This window comes from Ostrea edulis, chromosome 1 (genome assembly GCF_947568905.1).
Source record: "Ostrea edulis chromosome 1, xbOstEdul1.1, whole genome shotgun sequence".
In the NCBI taxonomy this organism is placed as follows: domain Eukaryota; kingdom Metazoa; phylum Mollusca; class Bivalvia; order Ostreida; family Ostreidae; genus Ostrea; species Ostrea edulis.
Window position 1 is genome coordinate 108,853,563 of NC_079164.1, and position 24,682 is coordinate 108,878,244.

General features: G+C 33.8%; 2 protein-coding genes across 6 annotated transcripts in view; one reads left to right on the forward strand and one right to left on the reverse strand.

Annotated features, from left to right (window-relative positions):
* LOC125665940 (cytoplasmic dynein 1 light intermediate chain 2-like) overlaps window positions 1-11,417 on the reverse strand; it is a 19,775-nt gene extending 8,358 nt beyond the window's left edge. For all 5 annotated transcript variants that reach the window (XR_007366425.2, XM_048898988.2, XM_048898971.2 and 2 more), the window contains exons 1-10: window positions 11,304-11,417; window positions 8,889-8,962; window positions 8,622-8,738; window positions 8,028-8,258; window positions 6,397-6,590; window positions 6,100-6,193; window positions 5,701-5,836; window positions 3,359-3,470; window positions 2,814-2,915; window positions 2,365-2,469 (exon numbers count right to left, since the gene is read on the reverse strand). Coding sequence is in view for 4 of the 5 variants with exons in the window: in XM_048898988.2 (XP_048754945.1) it covers window positions 2,365-2,469; window positions 2,814-2,915; window positions 3,359-3,470; window positions 5,701-5,836; window positions 6,100-6,193; window positions 6,397-6,590; window positions 8,028-8,258; window positions 8,622-8,738; window positions 8,889-8,962; window positions 11,304-11,383 (1,245 nt within the window). In the remaining variant the exon portion in view is untranslated. The remainder of the gene's footprint in view (window positions 1-2,364; window positions 2,470-2,813; window positions 2,916-3,358; window positions 3,471-5,700; window positions 5,837-6,099; window positions 6,194-6,396; window positions 6,591-8,027; window positions 8,259-8,621; window positions 8,739-8,888; window positions 8,963-11,303) is intronic.
* On the forward strand, window positions 11,411-24,636 carry LOC125666631 (ankyrin repeat and SOCS box protein 14-like). Its single transcript, XM_048899829.2, has 8 exons — window positions 11,411-11,547; window positions 11,747-11,984; window positions 15,690-16,121; window positions 16,388-16,466; window positions 16,558-16,689; window positions 18,996-19,134; window positions 22,133-22,249; window positions 23,051-24,636. Exons 2-8 carry the CDS (start codon window positions 11,811-11,813, stop codon window positions 23,316-23,318), a joined length of 1,341 nt encoding a protein of 446 aa, XP_048755786.2. The 5' UTR covers window positions 11,411-11,547; window positions 11,747-11,810; the 3' UTR covers window positions 23,319-24,636.
* The last annotated feature ends 46 nt before the right edge of the window (window positions 24,637-24,682 follow it).

Consider the following 24,682-nt stretch of genomic DNA (forward strand, 5'->3'; position numbering starts at 1 on the left):
CTAGTTGTTTTGAATCGAAATATGTCAGAGATAACTTTCCTTGCTCCTTTGATATACCCCTTTCCCCCTTGGTTCTGTAACTGTGTCAATATTTTCCCCTGTTAGTTTCATATCAACCCCTGTTAGTGTTGTCACTTAGTACCAGGCCCTCTAACAACACTTCCCCAGTACAATCTACATAGGAGCATTCTACATCACCCTGATTGTGACACAGTTTCTTTCACCAGTACATTCATGCATAAAACTGTTGAATATATTGCCTATAATTAATATACATGTAAATGCACTTCAGTCTCCATTTAAACTTATACACTGAATAGTGTTTTTCTCCATGTACACATTTTCTGTAAAATGTCTATTTTCCGGGTCTGATAATTTCTTTAATGTAGTACATGTGCATTATTTGTATATCATTTCTACAGATCTAGCACATATTTACTACAGTGAATCAATGTATTCAAGATAAGAGACATTTGATTCATTCTTTTTAAGTGTAGTAAGGTTGTAATTGTGCTGGATTTGTTTTTTATTAAAGGACAAGTGGAGATTGGGATTAAGTATTAAAATGTAGATGATCTCTAGTAAATTAAACAATGTGGCACATGTTCAGTAAGGGATAGATTACAAAGAATCATGAGACATATTTTTAGGTCAGCAAACTCCATATAGTCCTGTCAATCCCAATGAAATACAATTGTATGCCTTATTCGAGAATATTCAATTTGAAATATAAAATCAACTGAAAAAGTAAAAATTTAGTACAAATTTAAGCTTAAAATGTTTCACATGCAACAGATAAGAGAACAGGAATATATTTGAAGTTCACATGTTTTTTTTAAAACAAGGTAAATGTTGAACTGGTAAATGTTGAACAATGCAATCAGTTACAGACATATATACTAAGAAAAAAAAATATATAGAAAAATTGATATAAATTTGAAATACAAAATCTAGTGAGCTAAGCAAATATGCTGCTGACATTCAAGTCACTGTTAAAATTCACCAGGTAGAGGACAACATGACATCTACACAATGTAAATCAAAGTTCAACGTAAAGGGGCCACACAGTAAAACTCAGCATATTGCAAAGCTCAACATTATGCTATTTAAGAATTTTAATCTCATGTCAAAGCAGCATTCCATACACATGTAAAGATCTGAAAACTTCCAGACACGGCATATCATTTACGTGTCTGTAATGAAAGACTAAATATACAGCATATACATGTATGCTGAAAATAAGCTGTTAACTGAGTGCATTTATGTTTACATGTCAAACTTATAGACAACTTACCAATCTCTACAAACACAAACAAAAACACATTAAGAAAATCAACAATCAATCATGGTACTATCATTCTTAAAATCCTGTTGGACAGAATCTGTTACAATGCTAATTTATCATCAAACAGAATTTACAATCCATTAAGTAGCATGAAGAGATACACACACCACAATTGTATTGTCATTCATGGGAATTAAGGTTAATCGATCCTCGTGTGATGTCATAGCTTTTTGCAAAAATCTTTATCAAATTAAACTTTGTGCATGAAAGAAATATATCTTCAGAGGAATTTTATTTACTACATAAAAAAATAATTTGGTAAACTATTGATATTGAAAAAGTGTATATTTTCTATAGATAATCATTTTATAATTAAAAAAATGTTGTCAAGGGCAATAACTCCTATGCTGGTATTTCTTCTACTGCATGCCTATTATGCATGATTTCCCTAATATCCACCATTAATTTATACATATTTATGAATTAACAGATTTCTTAAACTGTTGACATTTAAAATTTGTCATTTCAATAAGATTTTATCTATTTTAATTATTCTGTACAACGAAAATGTGTGATTTTCTGATGTTAACATATACTTCTGTTTTTGACATCTTTAAAAATGTGGCAACATACACATTTTCTATGGTTATTGTTTAAATTTAACTATATTGAATGGAAATTAACACAGTTTTTGCACTTTTAACCATTATTATTGATAAGTCACATGAGGATCGATCGACCTTAAAGCATGCTTTCCTATAGACCTATAAGTTGTGACATTTCCTCTGGGTATCTCAACCACATCACCATCAACTTCTCTAACTAACCTCATTTAAGATCTTGTGCCTGGCAACAATTTTGCCTCAAATTTACACAGTAAAATGAATAATAAATATCAAAATACATGCATTACACATTAGTATACGAGCATGATCAAAACACTCCTTAAACCTCATTCCATTAAACAACAGAAAAACTCAATCTGAGCCAATTACTGAACAAAAACTTGTATGCATACTCTTATACCTACACAGACATCAGCTGTGCACTATGCTCACTGAAGTACAGAGGTATATTACCTTCTTTGGAGAACTGGTAACAGGTGTGACAGTGTTGTTTGTTGTATGGGTTCGAGGGGGCGTGGTCCTGGGAGGGGCACTACCTGGTGGTCTTGCTGGAGTCTCCTAAAAACCACAAAACAATTGTAACAGGGTCATCAAGGTTCACAAATCTCAGACTCTGGCCCACCCACACAATTCATTTTTACTTACCCAAATTCATGACACAATGAATATTATTGTTTATTTCTGTGAAGGTCAAATGACCATTTCTGTCCTTGATATTCCATGTGAAACCAAGAAGTAAAGAATAATGGGCATCATTGCCTTTGGTGAAATACAGCTTAAATGCACGACAAAGAGTACACAGTCTATTAATACCCGTCCTTCACATTTGAAAGTATCCTTCATTTCATCTTATTTGTTGAGATCATATTTAATTTTTCCAGAAATACAAGAGTGCTAGTTACCCCTGCTGGTCCAGGTGCAGGCTGTTTATTCAGAAAGCTCTGTTGTTTCATCAGGAAAACTTGTTCATCTTCAGCGACCACCTCAGCATCTCTTTGTATTGGCTGAAACAAAACACCAATTCACCTTACAATTAGTATTGTGACCATCATTTGTGTCTTGACATGATCATGTCCTCCACTTTGTCAAAAATTGGTATATGATTAAGGAAAGTAACATAAGCTTGTGAAATTTTCACTTCACACATACAACTATCCTGACAGCCTGTCAAGACATTACAATCAATGTTGGAAAATGAATCAAGCATTGTACTAGATATACTGTGTACAGCTTTTAATTCATACCAATCGTTGTTTTCAATTTCAATTCGAAATCCATTTTCCCAACAATTTCTATGACTATTCTATATATGCATGTAAATGTTACTGTTATTAAAACTATATTCACTGTAGTTTCAATTTCTTAGTTTTGATCTAAAATGGAAAAGATAAAATTAAACTGCAGAGTAAACAAGGCTATATACAGTAATTCATCAAAAGAGCCCTACCTTCCTGGTGATTGGTTTAGTGATGACATCCTCATAGCAGTCGTCTGATTTCATGGTATTTAAATTTTCATACAATATACTAATTTTCTTATCATTATCCCAACCAGCAGGACTGAAAAGAAATGAAATGCAGACTAATTGGTATTTGTTTACACATAACTCTGATTACTCAATGCATATATAGTGTGTTATATCAGTACTATCAAAAGTATCCATTATCATTATTGTCACAATTTAAAAACATGTACATGTATATTGTCAAAGCTTATTCTGTTGAATTGCCTGGAGATTTAAGAATCACATTAATTAAATTGCTAACTTGTAATCATCTTCCTGTAGAATTGGTATAGATGGAACAAGAGGTACTGTGAGCAATGCTCACTAAGAATACCCCCCGCTTACCCCAATCTCCCAAAGGGTGTTGGTAATAGGTATAAACTACCTCTTTTCTGAGTGTAAAAAACAAATGGCATGACAAACTGAACCATATTGCTACTTCGATGTCCAGTGCGCATGACCTTTGGACCCCAAAATCGATAGGGAACATCTTCATCCCATGGGTAGTCCATATGTATGATATGGTGACTGTAGGTGGAAAGGATAACGCTTTAGAGCCCGGAAACCATATTGCTACTTTAATGTCCAGTGCACTTGACCTTTGACCTTTTGACCTCAAAATCGATAGGGAACATCTTCATCCCATGGGTAGTCCATATGTTTGATATGGTGACTGTAGGTGGAAAGGATAACGCTTTAGAGCCCGGAAACCATATGCTACTTTAATGTCCAGTGTGCATGACCTTTGACCTTTTAACCCCAAAATCGATAGGGAACATCTTCATCCCATGGGTAGTCCATATGTATGATATGGTGACTGTAGGTGGAAAGGATAACGCTTTAGAGCCCGGAAACCATATTGCTAGTTTGATGTCCAGTGTGCTTGACCTTTGACCTGTTGACCCCAAAATTGATAGGGAACATCTTCATCCCATGGGTAGTCCATATATATGATATGGTGACGGTAGGTGGAAAGGATAATGCTTTAGAGCTTGGAAACCATTGCGTCTACAGACGGACGGACAGACAGACGGACAACCCGATTCCAGTATACCCCCCACAACTTGTTGCGGGGGGTATAATAATATTGAAAGAAGTTTAAGGACATATGCAATGTACATGTATGATTGCAACAGTATTGGTGATGAATTTCATTGTCATGGAACGTACATTTTTTCAAACGACAAGAAAAATATATTTGAACAAAAGGTTTTGTAAAAAACCCAACATCATGAAATTTAACGAGTTAATGAATACATACAATGTGTTATTTTTATAATCATTGGCAAAGTTTGTTAAGAATTTTCTTTAGTGCTGCCTGCTCTTCCTGAACTATTAATGTACTTATACCTAAACTACATGTTTATTCATTTTTCAATACATATTTGTATATTTTGTGGCCCTTACAAGGACTGGTTCACGTTTTTCAAACGAAATGTTTTTCAATTTGGATGTTGAAAATTAAAAATATAGCTCATTTAATGTTGACAACCAAAATTTGGACCGTCTGAATGCAAGGATAAGAGCAATATTTTAGCTTTGATTCTTTGTTATGTAAACAAAGACTCAATTCTTTTTATGTAAACAAACAAACCAGTGAAATGTTATCTTCATTTTGTCAAACACAAAATTTAACTTTTAAATGACACATTTTACCTAAAGTATACTTGAGATGTGATATATATAATAAACTTGGGTCAATATCCATTTATTTTGAAAACCCCATAAACAATAACACACCTCAATCTTTGTTTTCAAAACAAATGATAGATATATATAATGAGCTTCTGTCATGATGAATAACCTTAATTTTTTTGTGAAACCTTCTAAATATATTAGACTGTAAATTCTGATCATTTAAAGTGAAAAACAAAATTAGGAGGAAAATGGTGAATCAGTCCCTTTAAAGATAGCCTGTAACCTTAGTTTACATATTTATATATTTGATTGTACCTCATGTACCAGTGAACTGGCCTGGAGGTTATAAAACTTTTACTGTACTCATACTCAAACTCAGCCATGTTTGTTTTGAGTACAACTCTGAACAAACTTCAAAACATCTCGAAAAATCTTGAGCATGTACTCTATTTGGATGTGAGAATGATTTTATAAAAGTTTTATGACTTTCACTTTTGAGTATGAGTACAATTTAAAGCACAGAGTTTGAGTTTGATTATGAAAATGTGCTCGGATTTTTTTTTTTATAACCTAAAGGCCTCGTTTTGAGTGAATAAAACAATTGAAAAATTGAATAGTTGGGGTTTCAATGTACGGGTCTAACTTACACAAAAACACAGTCTTTTTCGACGACATAAGCTGGCGACGAAAATGGGAAGCCATATATCCTGTGCACTAGATATTTGTATAATAAATCACAGTTCTTCTCTTCTTTGACAGAAGAATAAACTAAAGATGCACCATCTTTGTTTGAGTTAAAGAATCTTCATGACATGGATTTCAGACAATGTTACTCAATAACAATGCTACATGTAAAATGTTCTAACAATGATGAAATATTACTTCACATTAAATTTTTTTCTATAAACACAGCAAATGCTTTGTCACTAGTGTACTGTCAAATAATCTTTGATATATAATCATGGACTTTATACACTGAATTTCAATTAATACTTTTTTGTGAAAAAAAGAAAGAAAATTAATTCTCCAAGGTGTATTAAGGATACAGTGCAAACAAAATTTCCTAATGTGTTGCTGTATGAAATCGAAGTGTTCTTCTTTAAAGTCATGCTGTTTTTCTAAACTTGAGATTGCATCACTCTGAAATAAAGAGAAACTTAATTACACTCCTTGAGTTTGAAATACAATTTGTAGTTTAATTAATTCAGTTGCAAGAAACTGTCACATAAGACTAAATACAAAACAAACCTGTCGAAATCACTGAATGAAATGGCATTCCTAAGTTCCTTAATTCTTTTATACCCCCCCCCCCCTTCCCCCATCAGACCTTTCCACATGCTCACCTTTGTAATAACTACGACTATAGGTATTCCTAGATTCTGTGATAGTGTGTCTTCTCCTAGAGGTCGTAAGACTTTGTCTTCCTCTGTGTGGCTTGCTGTGGGATGGAGAGGATTAACATCTCTCCTGTGAGAGGGCACCTGACTTCCAGAGCTGTTCTCATCTGGTTCGGTGTACTCTTGGAAAAATCTCACCACTGAAATTCATCAAATGAACGTCACAACACTTACAGTTGATGTATAAAGTTATTTACCATATATGATGATCAGTGGTTCAAATTCAAATTGCCATGAACTTTTGAAATTATTGCTGTCAGTTATATACACAATTAAAATGATCATTGTTAGGGCTATTCCAGAAATAAATACATGGGGGGGTCAGGAGGCACCTTTTGTATATACCAAGCACCCATAAAAAATAATAAAAAATTACCCCATGACCCATCAAATTGATAAACTCATTTTACAATGACCCATCTAATTAAAAAAAAAAAAATAACCAGACCCACCACAAAAATATTTTTAAAAATGAAAACGGTACAAATCTCACGGTTTTCGGGACAAACATTGTAGTCAATGATGCGGTAATGCCTGTGCGACATTGTATCACAATAGTTCTGAAGAAACGATGTCACATCAACAATCAAAGGCATCTATGGCGGGAATGTTGGAAAGACTGGGAGTCCAAACGACGCTATTATCATGAAATGGGTATGGATATGTTTTTCCACGAATCATTCGTCTTCTAATGGAGCCCGCGCCCGGAGGCCTCTATATCACCATCACACTGACTGATAAATATAACGCATCCATACCCTCGTATAAATCACCTAAGGTTTGCCTATTCTTATTAGAAAACGGAATACCTATTGGTTTCAAAATATTCCCAAAATCGATGCACTGTAAACTGTAATAATCTACAGAACAGAGTTCGCCGCCATCACATCCAAAGGGACCCTACTAAACGCGCCTCTAATTTGAAGAGTGCCGTAATTTAAAGTTATGCGCTGCAAAGAGTGACAACTCGAATAGTTCTATGTTACTTCCGATTTCCGATTTCGAAAGCACGTTTTCAATTTTCCCTCCGACGTTTTGTAACCAACACGACAAGAGCGACAATAAAAATATTCTGAAAACTCAACACCCACGTGGCACAAAATAAAACAATAGAAACTACCCCACTACCCATAATAAACATTTTTTTAACAGTCCAACCACGGACCAAATAAAATCTGAAAAAATACGACCCCCCACACAAAAAAATATAATTTGCCGCCCGACCCCCCCCCCCCCCCCATTTGATCATTTCTGGAACAGCCCTTATTATATACAACTAAAATTCAGATGTGTAACAAATTTCATAATATTTCAGCACTGTCATTTTCCACTCCAATAACAGGGGTCAAAATTAACTTTTTCTACCACAGGCTAATAATATATTTCTAAGCACAATGCACGAGTCAAATTTAGTGACACTTCCAACTAAAGCTGGTGATGTCTCAATATGAGTGAATTTTTTTTCTTCAAAGGAACGTAAAACAAATAGGTAAACAAAAAACAAAAGGAAACAATTTACTATCAAACAATCTATATCATATTCATTTCTTCTGGATGTAAGTATACGAGTCACTTACAGCTTTCTTCGTACTCCCTACGGTCTTCTGGTTTTAATTTCAGTCTGTCTATGTGCTCTTGGAGATATGATGCCCATTTGTTGAGTGACTCCATGATGGACCAGGGCTGGGCCATGGATGCCACAAGCAAGACTAGAATATTTTCAAAGTTTTCCTCTGTGATGGCAAATTTCAAAAGGCCAGTGTGACTGGGGTCCCCATCCAAAACCCAAACTCCTGCATGTGTTTGGTCTATGAAAATAAATGTTTTCCTCTTCTGATAATCACATTCAAATGTGGCTTTAATGCTTCTACATTGTTACTGGTCATTTTTTCCCTCTCATTTCAAGATTAGAGCTGATATAAGTGTCATGGTACATCATTATATTTCCTCATTCAATCTTTGGTTTCTTACAGAGAATCTGAACAACTCAAAATGAGCATATTTTCAATACATAGTAAATAGACAAGTTTGAATTGTTGATGATTTTTATTATTCAACAAAACCATACAGTACAGCATCCTAGGCTATGTAAAAACAAGACTTTACTTCCATTTTTACCTTACATACCAGTACATATTTTGAATAACTTCTCAGTGACTCTCATGACATACCATCCCTGTAGTCATCTTTGACATCTATGTAGTAGTACTCCAGGCCTGACCCCTTTCTGGGTTCCTCTACCCCCTGCAGCCGCGCCACAAGAGTAGTCTTACCGCTTTCATTGTCGCCTGAAATATGAATCAGATGAACTAATCACCATCAAAACAAATCTACACTAAGCAAAAAATCATGATAATCATTATTACAAAAAAGTAAAGAAAATCTGTAAACTGTTTATGAAAGGATAAACACATGACCATCAATGAGTTCTTTCTTACCTAGCACTAATACTGATTTTGTTGATGGCAAATTGGTTGCTGAACTTGACTGAACTTCTCCCAAGATGGTTGCCCTGCGAATTGAGAAAAGTTTTTAAAAATTCCCAATTTCCACTAACTACTTGATAATGTATATGATAGAAGTTCTGGGTTCAACTCCCATCAGATGCACATCATCACTGTTACATTGAGATCCACCATCGAGGCAAGACAGGACTTGTAAGAATGCTCAAACTAAGGGTCAGTTGGGCTATTACTAAACTTGCCTAAAAATATCAAAGGCTTGCAGTAGCCTGACCTACTGTTTAAATGTTAAAATTAGATACCAACCATTGTGAGACTCAAATATAAAATTCCAAAAGATGCCAAAATAATATTTTATTTACAAATGCAAAACTGATATTGATAAATTTGCAATAAGACCTTTCTAGTTCACAAAACATGCAACAGAGGTGTTTGATCCCCCCACCCACCTTTAAATCCACCAAATCAAATAAGTAAAGTAGGAAAATATGTTTGGAATGTCTTGATATTAAATATATGAGACAGAAACACAAGAATACAACGATAGCAGGCCTCAACCATGCGCAGCTTTTTGTGCACCATAAATCGAAGGTTTTTATAAGGGGTGGTTCTGTAGCTCTCTGATCTGTCCAAATATTTTCTCAGAGAGCTACAATTCTGCAGCTAACTTATCTGTATGCTTCAACACACACAAGGTAGTGGACAGTTAACAACATAAAAAAAATTCTCAATTCATAAAAATTCTTAAAACTAAGTAGTAGTGTTATCAACTCTAACATGTCTAAAGCAAAAAAAAAAAAAAAAAGGGTGAGTTTCCAATTATATCTTGAAAATAAAATAGGGTTGGGGTAGGCAAATATATATATACATGTATACTTTTTTGCCTTTTTTATTCAGTAAATATTTGCCTTGTATCACTGGGGAAGAAACTTATACGTGATACATACATTTGTGAGTACTGACATGCAGCATCAAGTGTTGGAAATTGGGTAAAATACTAAAATAAACCAAAGCATGACATTTTAACAACTGATTTTACCCTATTTAATACATTATTGCATGTATATGTGTAGATCTACAAGTTTGTAGAAAGCACACATGACGCCATTTTGAAAATTTCTGATAACTTGAATATCGAGCACAAACTTGCTATTTTTTTTTCAATTTGAGAAACTATGTGTACGTTAATTAACGACTGGAATTAACCAAAAAATTCAGAGTCGGTCGGGTAACTGGAAACGAACTTATTATTTTTTTGGCCTAATTAGAACAGTATTGTGGTTAGTTCAATGTATAAAGTTAACATGATCAACAGGTTGGGAATACTTCCTCTATAGCGAGAACTTCTCGCTAAAACGCGATTATCCCTCTTTAGCGAGAAAGTAAACATCACCTTAAACAGGTGTTTTGAGTGAAAATAATGGCAAATTCCGTGCAATGCTGAATAAGTGCGACATGCACTCAACAGGATGCGGATTATCTCTATAAGATTGACAACACAGCCAAGAAATTTCATATCAATGTTGCTGTGTAAGAAGGAAGGAGGCTGAAATTCAATGTACATCGCAAGTATTTTTGTTTTGATTTATATATTTGCAGAAGTATCAGACATTTTAGCACTTTTTCTTCTTTTCACGTGAAACATGAAGAGATGTACTACACAGGTGTTTTTCTTGGTTGTACGGGATATACTTACTCTCACTAAAGAGGGATAATTGTGTTTTCATGAGAATATCTCAATGTACAGGAAGTGTTCCCATCCTGTTGAAAAATAATTATACAACTTTTTGGCTATGCCATTACACTTCAGAAATTCAATCTGATTAAATCTACACTAGCTTTATCAAGCTATTTCAAATGGCTATATAAAGTAATATAGCTTAATAAAGCTATATAACTGAATATAGAGATTATGCTGAACCTGATAATTCCTTGACCAAAAATGAAAATATGTTAATTTATGATGACAATGCATTACATTTGTATCCCATTGAGTTACATGGGTAACCCAAATAACACGCAGATATATGACTTATATCGTTTATCTAAATCACACTTAAAAATACAACAAAGACCAATGTTTGGTCTTGCAACTGATAATTCAAAGCTGAGGAAACTCGAGTTGCAAGACTACTTGACATGGGATTATTTGCCTGCAAGTTCGTATCTTAATTATTTCTTTACAATACAATTATCTGTCGCCATAGTAAGCAAATGTAAACAAATCACATATTAATATCTATGAAAATGTCAGTACTTTTATCGAGATAAATTATGATGAGCTAATGATGGGATGCAATTTATAAAGACATACGTTATCGAGCATCTATCTGCATTTTTTAAAGCCAATTCTAATATTCATTTTAAAAGAAGTAAATCTACTTTAATTACCACAGAGTTTGGCTCTCGTTTTCATCGTCATCTGCAACTGTCGGACCCATCCTGTCTTCTTTTTCGCCAACCGGCGCCATCTTGGATCGAAAAATTTCCCGGATGATAAGGGAAATGCGCAAGCGCTGTAGTGCTAAAAATGTGGCAGACGGATGAATCATTTTGTTGTGATGTCATTTGTGTGCGTTGACCTGACCCTGATGATGTTGATTGCACGAGTATTTAAATCTCAAGGACATCAAAGGTAGATAAAAAAATTTTTTTTACACATATCAAATTGAAATGTTTATTTTATTGCTTCTATTTGCACTGCCAACAAAATTTAGTCTGCTAGGACTTTGTTTACATTTCGTAATCCGCTGTCATAGACTCATAGTACTAAGAATATTACATACATACCGACAGACAAGACAAGTTCTATAGGCCTATTGTTTTCATTACAGTAAGGACTACCTTCAGATTTATAGATACATCTCGGCTACAATGTAAAATAATCGGGAGAGAGCTATGGAGAAAATTTTCCAGGTGATTGAGAAGAACAACACACAGAAGCTGAGATGTCTCCTATCTGAAACTGGGGAAACTGAGTATGTAGTAGATGGATGGACTCCACTGACCTATGCTTGTGAGAGAGGGAAAGAGGAAATGGTGGCAATTTTAATTGAATACATTAAACAGAGTGTGAGTATGAATGAACTATATTTGAGTAATCTCGGCTGAGATTACTATTTGAGTACATATCTGTTTTCCTTCGACACAGTTTCATTCACTTCATGATTCAGCTATTATAGTAGACACTAGTGTTGAAAAATCGGAAAAATTTCATAATCGATAATCGGTCATAATTAGAAGAACTGTATCGATCAATGATCGATATAATCGGTATTTACATGTTGTTAATAAATGTTTATTATTTTGGGTTATTTCTATTTAGTTTTATGGATATGTGCAGCATACACACTAGCTGGTGTCACTGAATTCTAAGGACTGTCATGGTTCCAAAAAATTTTCGGGTTGGTTCAGTTCTAAATTTTTTACTTTGGGTTCGGGTATTTCGGTTTGGGTCTTTATATAACTGTTTAAAAAATCTGATATATACACTTAAAATCAAAAACCTTTATTGTATTTTGTCACAATAATTACTCGGGGACGTGGACTTAGGTTTAGACTCGACATCCATGGTACTAGAAGCAGCATTGTCACTTTTACTCGTTTCCATCCATGCTTTCAATGTTTTGTCATTGACGATGTTGATCCTGTGGCATATTTTCAATGCGTCTGTCATATCTTACATATACTGTCATTTAATATTTACAGTTTTGTCCACAATGCCATCATTTAACAATTTATCAAAATACAGCCACCTTTGAGGATTTTGACGGCATTTCGTTTAAACGGATTTCTAAGAATGATTCTATTTCAAAAACCAAACCCGAACCGAAATACGGAAAAATGGAACCAAACCTGACCCGAACAACACGACCCGCAGTTTTCTGTTATTTTGGGTACCCGTTGCAGCCCTACTGAATTCCCACTTTTCAATGTGGAATCCACTCCGACTCTCCCCCGCACATGTCTCAATATAAAAGCAGGATAAACAGTCAGATGAATCTCGGATTAGATATTAATTAGTGTACAGTCGACAATCGATTAGGAAAAATATAATCGATAATCGGAATCAAAGAGCCAAAAACAATCGATTGTCGGCTACAATAGTTTCATCACTAGTAGACACAATATTGTATATGTAACTGAGTTACAGCAGTCTGAGATCACGAAACATGACTGATTTTTTTGCCATATTATATGTATCACATATGATGTAGTCTGGCTATTTTAATAGGCCTGATTATTAAGGTCTTCAGTAACAACGGAAGACCTTCTACTGATTGTGCTGGTTAAGATTATTCTTATTATTCTTTTTTTTTTTCTTTTTCCTAGACGCTAACTTTGAAGCTTCATATCTCGCTCATTTCTGCATGGATTTTGCTCAAATTTTCAGGGTTTATAACCTTTACAAAACAATTTTAAAATCATGTACTACATTTCAGAAATTCCCTTCTGTTCACTAGTTATTCCCCTTTGATTGAAATTTTAGGGGCTTTGGTTTCCAGACAAAGGTTCCGAGACTGTATAAGCTTGCATTGTAGTTGTGCACATCGTTTTTGATTTTTTGATTACAACGTTCGAAATGGTGATTGACAGGGTTTAAAAATTAGGACGCCTAAAGGAGCAAAAAATTACACATATTTTCCTTTGTATCTTTTAAACTAAAAATATTTTGTTAAGACATGTAGAACAAAAGTTGTGCAAAATGTTAAGAGCTTTCTTTTGATATCCCTAAAAAGGGGCTGGCTCCTTTAATTAGGGATCTGGGGATCTTCAAAGTTTTCGCTTTATAACTAAAAAACGGTAAATATTTCGACATGACTTTCGCTGGAAAAGTTGTTCTTTAACATCTTATTGATCTCAGAAACATAATATTTTGCTCGAGTATTGTGTTATATATGAGTAAAAAGCTTGACCCGCAAACAGGTAACTGTATCATTAGGTAGGTGAAGGGGGGAAAATATGTGTATAACTTAAATAAACTTGCTTTAATTGATAAATTTGACTTCATGAAATGCTAATATTCTTTTAAAATAAGGTTTTAACGTGATCTATGGTTCCTTTAAAAATCATCTGTCGACAACTTTCTTTTTTTATTATTTAGTAGCTTTAATATAAACAATCGTTCCAAAGACAAAAAGAGGAAAAGGTTATCTCTTCTACGTTTGTTATTAAAACAACAATATATTTAATTGAAGAAACAAACCTTCAAGCATAGAATAACTCAGTCATTAACTACACGCATCTTACACCGTGGGATTTGTTTTTGTTTACAATTACGTAACCGCCTCGAGGAACCATCGCATATGAACCAGGGCATGTACGCAAAGTAAACATTGTCGTCCTAAATATAACACAGAATGTTTCGTTTTTTATCATATTGGATTTTTCAAATAATTCAGTCTTTCCGGGGATGTAAATACTTGCGTATACGTCCCTGGTCTTACGTTTGATTTGTTTTAAATTCAAAACTCTAGAGCATTGAGTCAGGCATCAATTTTAAAATCTGCAATTTAATATACAGTTCGTTTCTCAATCATGTCTTAATTGAATGTGTGTTTAATATCGGAGATTCATCGCTGCTGTACTAGCGATCTGTGATTTCACACTACTTTAACTGAACACACAAGCTTTACTCAAATTCTTCGTTGTGAAAAAGAAAATGGATACATTTTACAAACATAACGAATTATTTCTGAACATGTTTTGAAATCAATAGGTTATAATCATGATTAAACCAAATCTAAACATGCGTATAGAATATTCAGAAACCTATGGCCGACCAGTCTCATTTCAAATGATATGACTTTGATTAAACATTAATTCAGAACTCCTGGTCCAAATTATGTAATTTCGGCACGTGCCCCTAGCGTGAAATTCATACGCGACTTATGTGTGCACTGTGTACATAATATACCTACATGTATTTACGCAGATAGATATTAAAGTTTAATAAAATATTCAAGATTTGAGAGCAATTTATTTGATTTGTATGTATAAATAATTCAAACTCGATGAATTATTCTCTTCAGTCTGAATATTATGCTATCATAATTTTGTTGTATGATAAAATATTGGTAACAGCAATAAACCTTTATTGTATGAATTGAGCCATAAATTTCATAAATTCAAATAGTAATTTTTTTCTTCATTATTGGGACTGAAAAGTTAAATGCTGAAAGAATTTAATCCCACATACACGCGCGCCTCAAAAAACTGATTCATGGAATGAGATTATACACGCATGTACTTGAGTAGTATAAATTTATTAAACACCTTATGATAAAAATTTATAGTACACCTTTATTCAAAGTTTAAGGTTTTTATATCACACAGCTCCTACGGAAGACCTCTCGTTGCTTTGCAACGAGCTTTGCTCTAGTTGAAATCTCTTTTCATATCAATTTCTAGAAAAATCAGACATGATATTCTCTTATCTGATGCATATTTCAAGTCATAGTGTCAGTTGTATTTGTTGTAATAACCATGCATGTTTAATTAATGATATCCAGGCTCCAATTTGGTCCTTGGTGAATAAGGAAATAGTATATACGTGTTCTTGCATGTACAGGGTTTCCTTCCACATAAATGACCCCCTAGCACAAACATCTGTGCATCAAAGGACCCCATTGGAAATAAGCTTTCGAGCCTTCATGGGTTATCCTTGGTATTTATGTATGTATGTTTGTATGGATGTATATACCAAATAAACATTTAATTTTTTAATTTTACAGAGAGCTAAGAGGTCGGCAATAATTTCTATACATTGTTTTACAGGAACAGAATGAAAAAACAAGGAAGATTAAGATAGGAAATTCCATTTACACTAACACAATTCTTGATGTCCACAATGGCAATGGAGAAACACCATTAACCTGTGCAGCTAGAGCCAATCACCTAAAGATATGTGAAATACTGTTAGATGAAGGAGCCTGTATAAATCAAACTACACAGTATGTTCACCAGACTCCTCTACATGTAGCAATAGAACATGGAAACACAGACATTGTAGATTATCTCATAAGCCGTGGAGCTGATGTTCAGATTGCTGACAATGTGAATATTTCACCCCTGTATACTGCCATAAAGAGTGGAAATTGTGACATAGTGTGCATGCTTATAGATGCTGGCTGTGATGTTAATTTGGGCAGCCAGGACCATGCACCAATTTTTTTAGCTGCAAGACTAGGATTGCTGGCAATAATACAGGCAAGAATCTTTGTATATATATTTATATATATATATTTGATAGTACATGCACTTATAAATTAGAGTATTGCATACAAATTTAGTTTGTGTGGAATTTCAAGATTATAGGATGGAGTCCAACACTTGGATCATCTTGATGTCAGAGTTTTATAAAGACAACATATTACACATGTAATTTTTTTTTCATTGTTCTTGTATGGATGAAAATTAACACCAGACAGTTCCTTATTTTAATGTGTAAGTTTTGTTTCTTTACATATCTGTAGATTCTTTGTGAAGCAGGTTGCAACAAAGACTTTGCAAACAAATATGGTGTAACTCCCCTAGCAGAGGCTGTGCAAAAAGGTATGGAATTTAAGTGAAATAATATGCATTATGATGGTAGAAATATTAAATCTTTAGAAGTTGTAAAAGTTGTCCCTTCATTTATTTTCAGATCATATAGGTATTGTGGAATACTTGATTGAGCAGCAGTGCAATGTTAACAAAACCGATATCAATGGTGTCAGTGCCTTACACATTGCCTGTCAGCGTGGAAATCTGGAGGCTGTCAGACTTCTTATGACTGGTACTCCATATTTTATGTACATGTAGCTTAATTTACTAGTATGATAGAAATCCCCTCAAGTATAGACAATTATCAGAATATCATGTGTGGATTCTATGAAACATTTTTTTCAATTTCCCTACTTTCAAAGATACTACATGACTTCAAACTTGTTAAACGAACTAAGGAAATTAAAAATTTTACATAAGGAATTGAAAGGAAACCTTCCATTTTACTATCATTTAAATTTTACTTTAATTTTCATGACATAAAGTTAAAAACATTGTAAAATTTGGAGGTAATGGATCCAAGGAGTTAATGTAAAATCGATGTATTCTAAAGTTCCGTGTAAGTGGTAAGTTTACAAATAGTGTGTTTGTTTCACCTCTGTAAATTTTCCAAAATTGTTGATTATGAATAATGGAATCATAAATCATTATAGGATTCATTTTGACAGCTTGTCCTCCATTACGTTGTCATAGTTATGTGTCCCCTTTTTCAGTGGGAGACATTTTTTTTGGTACTTTCTGTCCGTCTGTCTGTCACAAAAGCTTGTGAATGCTTCTCCCTGTATGACTAATCATAGACTTGAAACTTTGTGCAATGCTTCATTATCATTTGTACATGTGCGTATTACCGGGACAAAGGGATCCAATTATTTTCCTAAAAAGTTTAGTGGATCTAAGAGGGATGGGGGAGGTAAAATAGCTATGAACCCCCTATATAGCTTGTCCAATAGACTTGAAACTTTGTAAAATGCTTCATTGCCATTTGCAGATGTGCATATTGTCGGGACAGGAGGATCCAACCGTTATCCTTAAAGTTATAGTGAATCTAAGAAGGGTGGAGAGTGTAAAATAGCTTGTGAACACTTCTCCTCCAATATGACTTATTGGATAACCTTGAAATTTTGTACAATACTTCATTATCATTTAATGATATTCACAATTGTTCTGACCTTAGGATCTAATATTTTCCTACAATCTTTAATGGATCAAAAAGAGGAGTATTTTATAGCTTTTTTTCATGTACAAGGGTATGTTCACTTTCCTACTGGTACTTCAACATAACAGTCATTATACCCCCCGCAACAAGTTGTGGGGGGGTATACTGGAATCGGGTTGTCCGTCTGTCCGTCCGTCCGTCTGTAGACGCAATGGTTTCCGGGCTCTAAAGCATTATCCTTTCCACCTACCGTCACCATATCATATATATGGACTACCCATGGGATGAAGATGTTCCCTATCGATTTTGGGGTCAAAAGGTCAAAGGTCAAGCACACTGGACATCGAAGTAGCAATATGGTTTCCGGGCTCTAAAGCGTTATCCTTTCCACCTACAGTCACCATATCATACATATGGACTACCTATGGGATGAAGATGTTCCCTATCGATTTTGGGGTCAAAAGGTCAAAGGTCATGCACACTGGACATCGAAGTAGCAATATGGTTCGGTTTGTCATGCCATTTGTTTTTTACACTCAGAAAAGAGGTAGTTTATACCTATTACCAACACCCTTTGGGAGATTGGGGTAAGCGGGGGGTATTCTTAGTGAGCATTGCTCACAGTACCTCTTGTTATTTTCGTATCATATACAACAATGACATTGGTCACTTCAATATTGAATCTTTTCTACCCTCAATGCACAAAGTGCAGTTCAAAATGTCTATGTTTCTGCCCATGCTTTCTCCTCGCTGTGCAGTACATTAAGGGGGGGTGTGTGTGTAATTTGGAGCACTTTCAGTTTGGGGAGCTGGGGAGACATTGTTTCTAACAAAAACAAATTATATTAAATCGCTACTCTCTTTTATTGTGATATCATAATCAGTATCATTACTCCCTAATTGAAATTGTATACAGTATGCCATATGCCAGCCAATCTTTTAGGGATTTTGACCAATTCTGAGCATTGATGGAATTTATAATCAATAAAACATGACTCAGTAGGTAAAATCTGAAGTATGTCAGTAGATAATTTTAAAATCTGAAGTATGTCAGTAGAAAGAATCTGAAGTATGTAGGAGTAACTTGTTCTTGTCTTTATAATAATAGAAAAAAAATGTTAATGTGACATAACACTCTATAAATTCTATGCCATTCATGGTTGAACCTACTTCTCTGTGAGTTACATGTCTTTGCCAGTTATGAATTTATTTATTGGTAGGTGAACTAGCATAATACCAAAAGAATACATTTCTAGGAAACAAATTATTTTTTTTTTTCATGACTTCATGCCAGCAAACTGTTATATATGAAATAAGTTGAAAATTTGGAAAATTTATTGTACAATATTAATTAAGGTATGACAATGAAAATTATTCTACAGGCAGAGCTAATCCAATATTGAAGACCTCAAGTGGTAAAACCGCCTTCCAGCTGGCCATAGAAAACAACAAATGTGAAGTAGTGGAGTATTTGATGAATTTGGGTGCCGATATTTTATCTCAACCATTTGCAAACAAAAGGTATAACCCAAGAGTAGGAATTTTCTTTAAAGATAAATCCATGCTCTGTATTACCATAGGGACATGAGATCAGGATACTGCACTCTGTGATGGAGGCAATAAGTCTAGGTGTGCATGACTGAGGAAATTCAAACTGCTGAGAAAACTAAAGACATGTAGCTTTTATTATTTTGTTATTTCACTCCCAAGTTTTACATTCACAGGACCCCCCAAATATTGCTACATCTCACAGAGTTGACATCCCAGAACTCCAAACACTTGGACACAAAGTACACAGGTGTTACCTTTGTCACATACTGCACTTCTGTCAATGTTCAATGAAATATTGGCTTCCAACTGAGCTATTTATTGGAATAAATTGCTGCTAGGAAGGTTACACAAGGGGCCTAAAGGGAGAAATAGCTTCTGTAGTTTCTGCTGATCAAGAATGCGATTTTTTAGATAAAGCAGGGTGGTTTGGAGGTAAATGTACTTGTAAAACACAAAAGATGTATCAAACGGTTATCGGCAGTTAAAATTTTTATGATCATGCACAACTAAATCCACATCACAGTAGTGCGGTATCCTGATGGCAAGTGCCTCTATGTATTACATTGCACTTATACATGTATACAAGACTAGTAAATGAATTGTTGTATCATGAAACTTAAAGTCTTTAGTCTATTTATTAGTGTTCAATCCTATTAGAATTCAATGCTGTGTTGATTTTTCTGATTAAAAAATAAGTGTTTATATTTTTTATTTATCATAAATATATATATTTTTTATTTATCATAAATATATATATTTTTATGCAAATTTTATCTTGAAGTTGCAGAATCCAATTAGTGATTAGTTATTATCATTTGAATTACAGAGGTCATCTATTTAAGAAAGGACATATATAAAAAAGTATTTTGCATTTATATGAGATATAAAGTAGCTTTTGGCGCTTTACTATTTGGAATCATAAATGTAGTATATTCAGAAAATATAATACTATTTCTTTTGATATAATGGACTGATATATAATTCGAGTTTAATTATACAATTTATTCAATAAATATACTGATAATTATTAAGTGTGATGGCTGTATTTCAGTATGCGGTAATATTTTTGGGAATGTCACCACCTGGGGAGATAACTGCTTTAAAACTGAAATATTCTTTACTCAATTTTGGTCTATTCAATTCCACTAGGTTGATTTTAATCAAACTCTGATCGAGCAAACTTGGCATTCCGTAAAGGGCACTGAAGTTGGTCTACAGTCTTTCAAGAGGAAATTTATAGATGAGAAATAATGGAGTACTTTAGAAATATTTTGTAGAAATGTGGTCAAGTTAAATCTGACCATTACAGACAAGATTGTGAAAATGACTGAAATTGGTCAAAGTGAAATTAATTATTGGGCCTTTTGTAATTTAGCTTTTCAATGACAAGTTATTTGTTACTACTTGTATTTGAATTCATTGACTTTGAACATATATTTAAAGCAGATCATATGTACATGTAATCTATTTGATAAATGATACTAATCCACTATGACTATACAATCCTATAAAATGAACAGCAAACAATAATCAGATTGACATTACATGGATTAATCATGCTTTCCTATGCTCTAACATGTAATTGTGTATTCAGTGCTTTTGTGTATGCTCAAGCATGCACATCATCAATGAACTGGAATTTAAAAAAAGATAATTAAAGATTCTAAACTATTACTATACCTAATACAGTATATATGTAAATGATTTGATATGTAACTATGTAAAGTTTGTTAAATGTCAGAAAATTATACCCCTCCGAGTCTCAAGACACAAAATGGTTTTTCTTATTAAAATTTTAGTTTTGAGCAACATGTTTAGCAAGAAGTAAAATTTGGATTAAAACTGTAACTAAGAAGTGATTACTGTATTTCCTTATGATTTACAAATGTTTAAACTGTCAAAATTCAGGACCTTCTGGGGGCTTAGCCACATAGGCACCCATCCCAGGGATATATATGCCAAATGGACCTTAATGCTTGATTTTTGGAGTATGCTTTTCATTTTGTGCTCGGCTACTCCACTTAAGTCTCTGAGCAAAGCTTAAAATCTATTATGACATCATAATATAATGACGAAAAAACATAGTGCTCAAGTGTAAATATTTTGGACTCAACCAAATAAGAATCAAATATTTATAGGTTATAGACTTTGTATGGGAAAATATGACGACCGAGTTTTTTGGCGCGTAGACGGACCGAGCTTGCGAGGTCCGTCCGCGACAAAAAACGAGGTCGTCATATTTCCCATACAAAGTCTATAACCTTTTTATTATATACTTTCAATTTCATTTAGAAACTAACAATAATTTTATCTTTAACAATAACTTTATCAGTTTAACTGAGTAAAAGATGAAAAACACGAACAATTTGAAAATTAACGGCGTAGAAATTTGATTGTGACGTAATGTTTGCGGGCCGGAATGTTTCCGGGCATATATCATGTGATATATGCCCGCAAACTTTTAAAGAAAAAAGAAGAGATGAAATTGAAAGTATATAATAACAAGCAAATACATAACTTGCATTAGAATGGGAATAACAATCTTCTCATTTGTTATTTGAGACCCTGCTGATTTGATGGCCATAAGCATCTGTTTTACTGGCTCTGCTAAGGGGATGGCGTTGAAACTCAGTTTGTAATTGTTACATCAGCATTAATGGTCGCAAATAACAAATGTAAATTAATGTATGAAACCATTGCTAATTTTTATCTAAATAAGTTTTCAGTTGATGTAATTTGAATTCCACACTATGATTACACATTCATAAGAGACATGTATTCACATCCCATTTTATAGATTTTACACTGTGGTACATGTAACTAATTCCCGTTTCCACATGGCAATAAATATGTGAACTAATTGTACATGCAGTCATTTTCATTCACATTTTGACCATTACTTGATTAGATTGAAGATGTCCTGAGAATGTACAATCACCAATACAGCAGATTATTGCCATTATTTCAGCTTAAACAGTATTGCCAAAGTTTTTGACAGAGGTCATGTGCAAACAGCTGAAGTTTTACTGAGAGGATGCCCTAAGTTACCCCTCCCTCACTATCCCGGGGTTACAGATATGTTTTGGTGAGTGCCACAAACCCATGGTTATATATGTTGTCTCAGAACATGCTGTTGATGTGCTATGAAAAATAGAATTTAATGTTTTTACATTAGTGATGAAACGATTGTCGCCGATGATCGATTGTCGGTCGTTGAGAGACCTACGATGCTACTAATCGATTACAATATAAAAGTCGCCGACATCGTTGACCAAACAAAATCCGGAAATCACTTCAACTTTGTTCAAATTTTATTTTCTGTATGTCAAACCCGATCAAAAATAAGCAAACAAATTGGCGGGAGAGATGAAGGACGGCAACACGAACGACATTCAACAGTCAAATAAAGGAGTCTATCTCTGATATCTTTGATACATTGAGATTATAGATAAATTCCATTACTTGATATATTGAACTTCTGATTTATTTACCTGTGAACAAATGAAACAAAGAAGAATTCAAATGTTGTTTCCATACATTTAATGATTCTGTTAGGAAAACACTTAAATGCCAATTCCGATTATAATCGATTATTAATCGATTACATGTAACCGATTATTGCCGATAATCGATTATGGTTTTTGGTCCAATTGCCCATCACTATTTTACATTAACACTTGCACTTCTGTTTAATTCTATAGTTTCATCAAAAGCTACTCTTTCTACTATTGAGAAAGAATTGGACCTTATTGATTACTTTATTTGTTTTCTGGCAATCAGAAAATACACACACACACACACACAAAACAAACTACAGTAAAGTAAAAAAAAAAAAAAAAAAAACATATTTGTCTGATTTTGAAATCAAGTATGCATTTTATTACAGCAACAATGGTCACCTGATGAAGATGCTATTTCTGTCTGGTATCCAAACCATTCCTGGTGTTCTTATTGTACCCAGACTTCACCCTCAACATGTGAACCACAAAGAAATATCAGGATGGCTGGAAAACTTTCACAAAAACCCACTTTCTTTGCAATCATTGTGTCGTATCAGAGTGCGACGATGCCTTGGAAATACTTTGTTATTGAAAGTTCAGTCTTTGCCAATTCCACCATATCTTAAAGATTTTGTTGCCCTTAAGAATATGTGATCTTCTTGGCTTACCCGAGTGAAGTGCTGGAGCTTTCCTAATGAAAGTGCTTGTTACCTATCTGTTAACTTTTTTAACAACTTCATTTTGAGAGACATTGGCAAACTCGTATAAAATCATCTTTGACTAGAGAACAATGCCTCCTTTCTATATATATTTAATGTAGTTTATTGAATTTGGGAATATATAGAAATAGATTGGATCAATTTTTAAAATCTCCAGAAGTCTTCAGTTAGCCACAACGTACATATCGTGATGAAAGCAGTACTCAAACCATTTGACTTCTTAAAACAAGGTTACGGTGTACAGTTTAGGCAAAGAGGGGACCAAAATTTAAATAGAGTCCACAGATCTTCTCAGGTGCAGCTGCAGTTTTGAAAATATCAAGCACTCTTCAGTAGTATAAATTCTAGACTTTAGACATCTTTACTACTCCATTTAAAAAGTAACACTGCACAGAGTTGCGATACAGAGCTTGTTATGTAAAAAAAAAACTGGTCAAAACCTGTATAAAGGAGGCTTGGCCTTCAGTTACTGTTCTGTTAATTTTACATTTCATATATGTATGTGCACTGAGTAGAGGAAACTTAAATTTCAAAATATTCGAACATTCTATTAAGCAATTGTAGATACAGTGTAAGCTTTTAATGAATGTCTTTTGACCTCTATTGTGCAAATAAATACCCAAAAAATTATATTATCATAACGACAGATGACAAAAAATATTCACTCAAAGCTTAGATTCAGAGAAAACAATATTAGCTGTCAAAGAGGCACCTCATATAAACCAGAACTGTTTCACTGTACATATTTTATCAAATCCATTACTTGTATACCTAGTGCTCAAATGACATCAAATATGTACATTGTAGATCTGTACTATGTGGCAGTTTTATGATTGCTTGTGAACATGAACATATTGGTCTTCAAAGTAGACCTTGGATGTACTGTGCTGTGATATTGTACAAGATGTTCTGAACTTGAACCCCATCTCATCTCTTAATATCAGTGCTCAACAGTTTTTCTGTTGTTTTGTATGCTATTTTTGTTTGGTTATTATTCATGTATGTATGTATATTAATGTACTGTGCTGTGATATTGTATATGAAGTTCTGAACTTGAACCCCATCTCATCTCTTGATGTCAGTGCTCTACAGTTTTTATGGTTTTTTTGTTTGCTCATTATTCATCTATATATGTATTTTATGCATTTTTGATGTCAAGTCACTTAATTGTTGAAACTGTATTTTTAAGAAATTGTTAAATTTACTTGTATTTATACACTAACTGCTTTTATTGATTAAAGAAAAGTATCGAGTTCTCGACTGTATTGTTTCATTTTGTTGTTGTCTTCTAAATGGCAC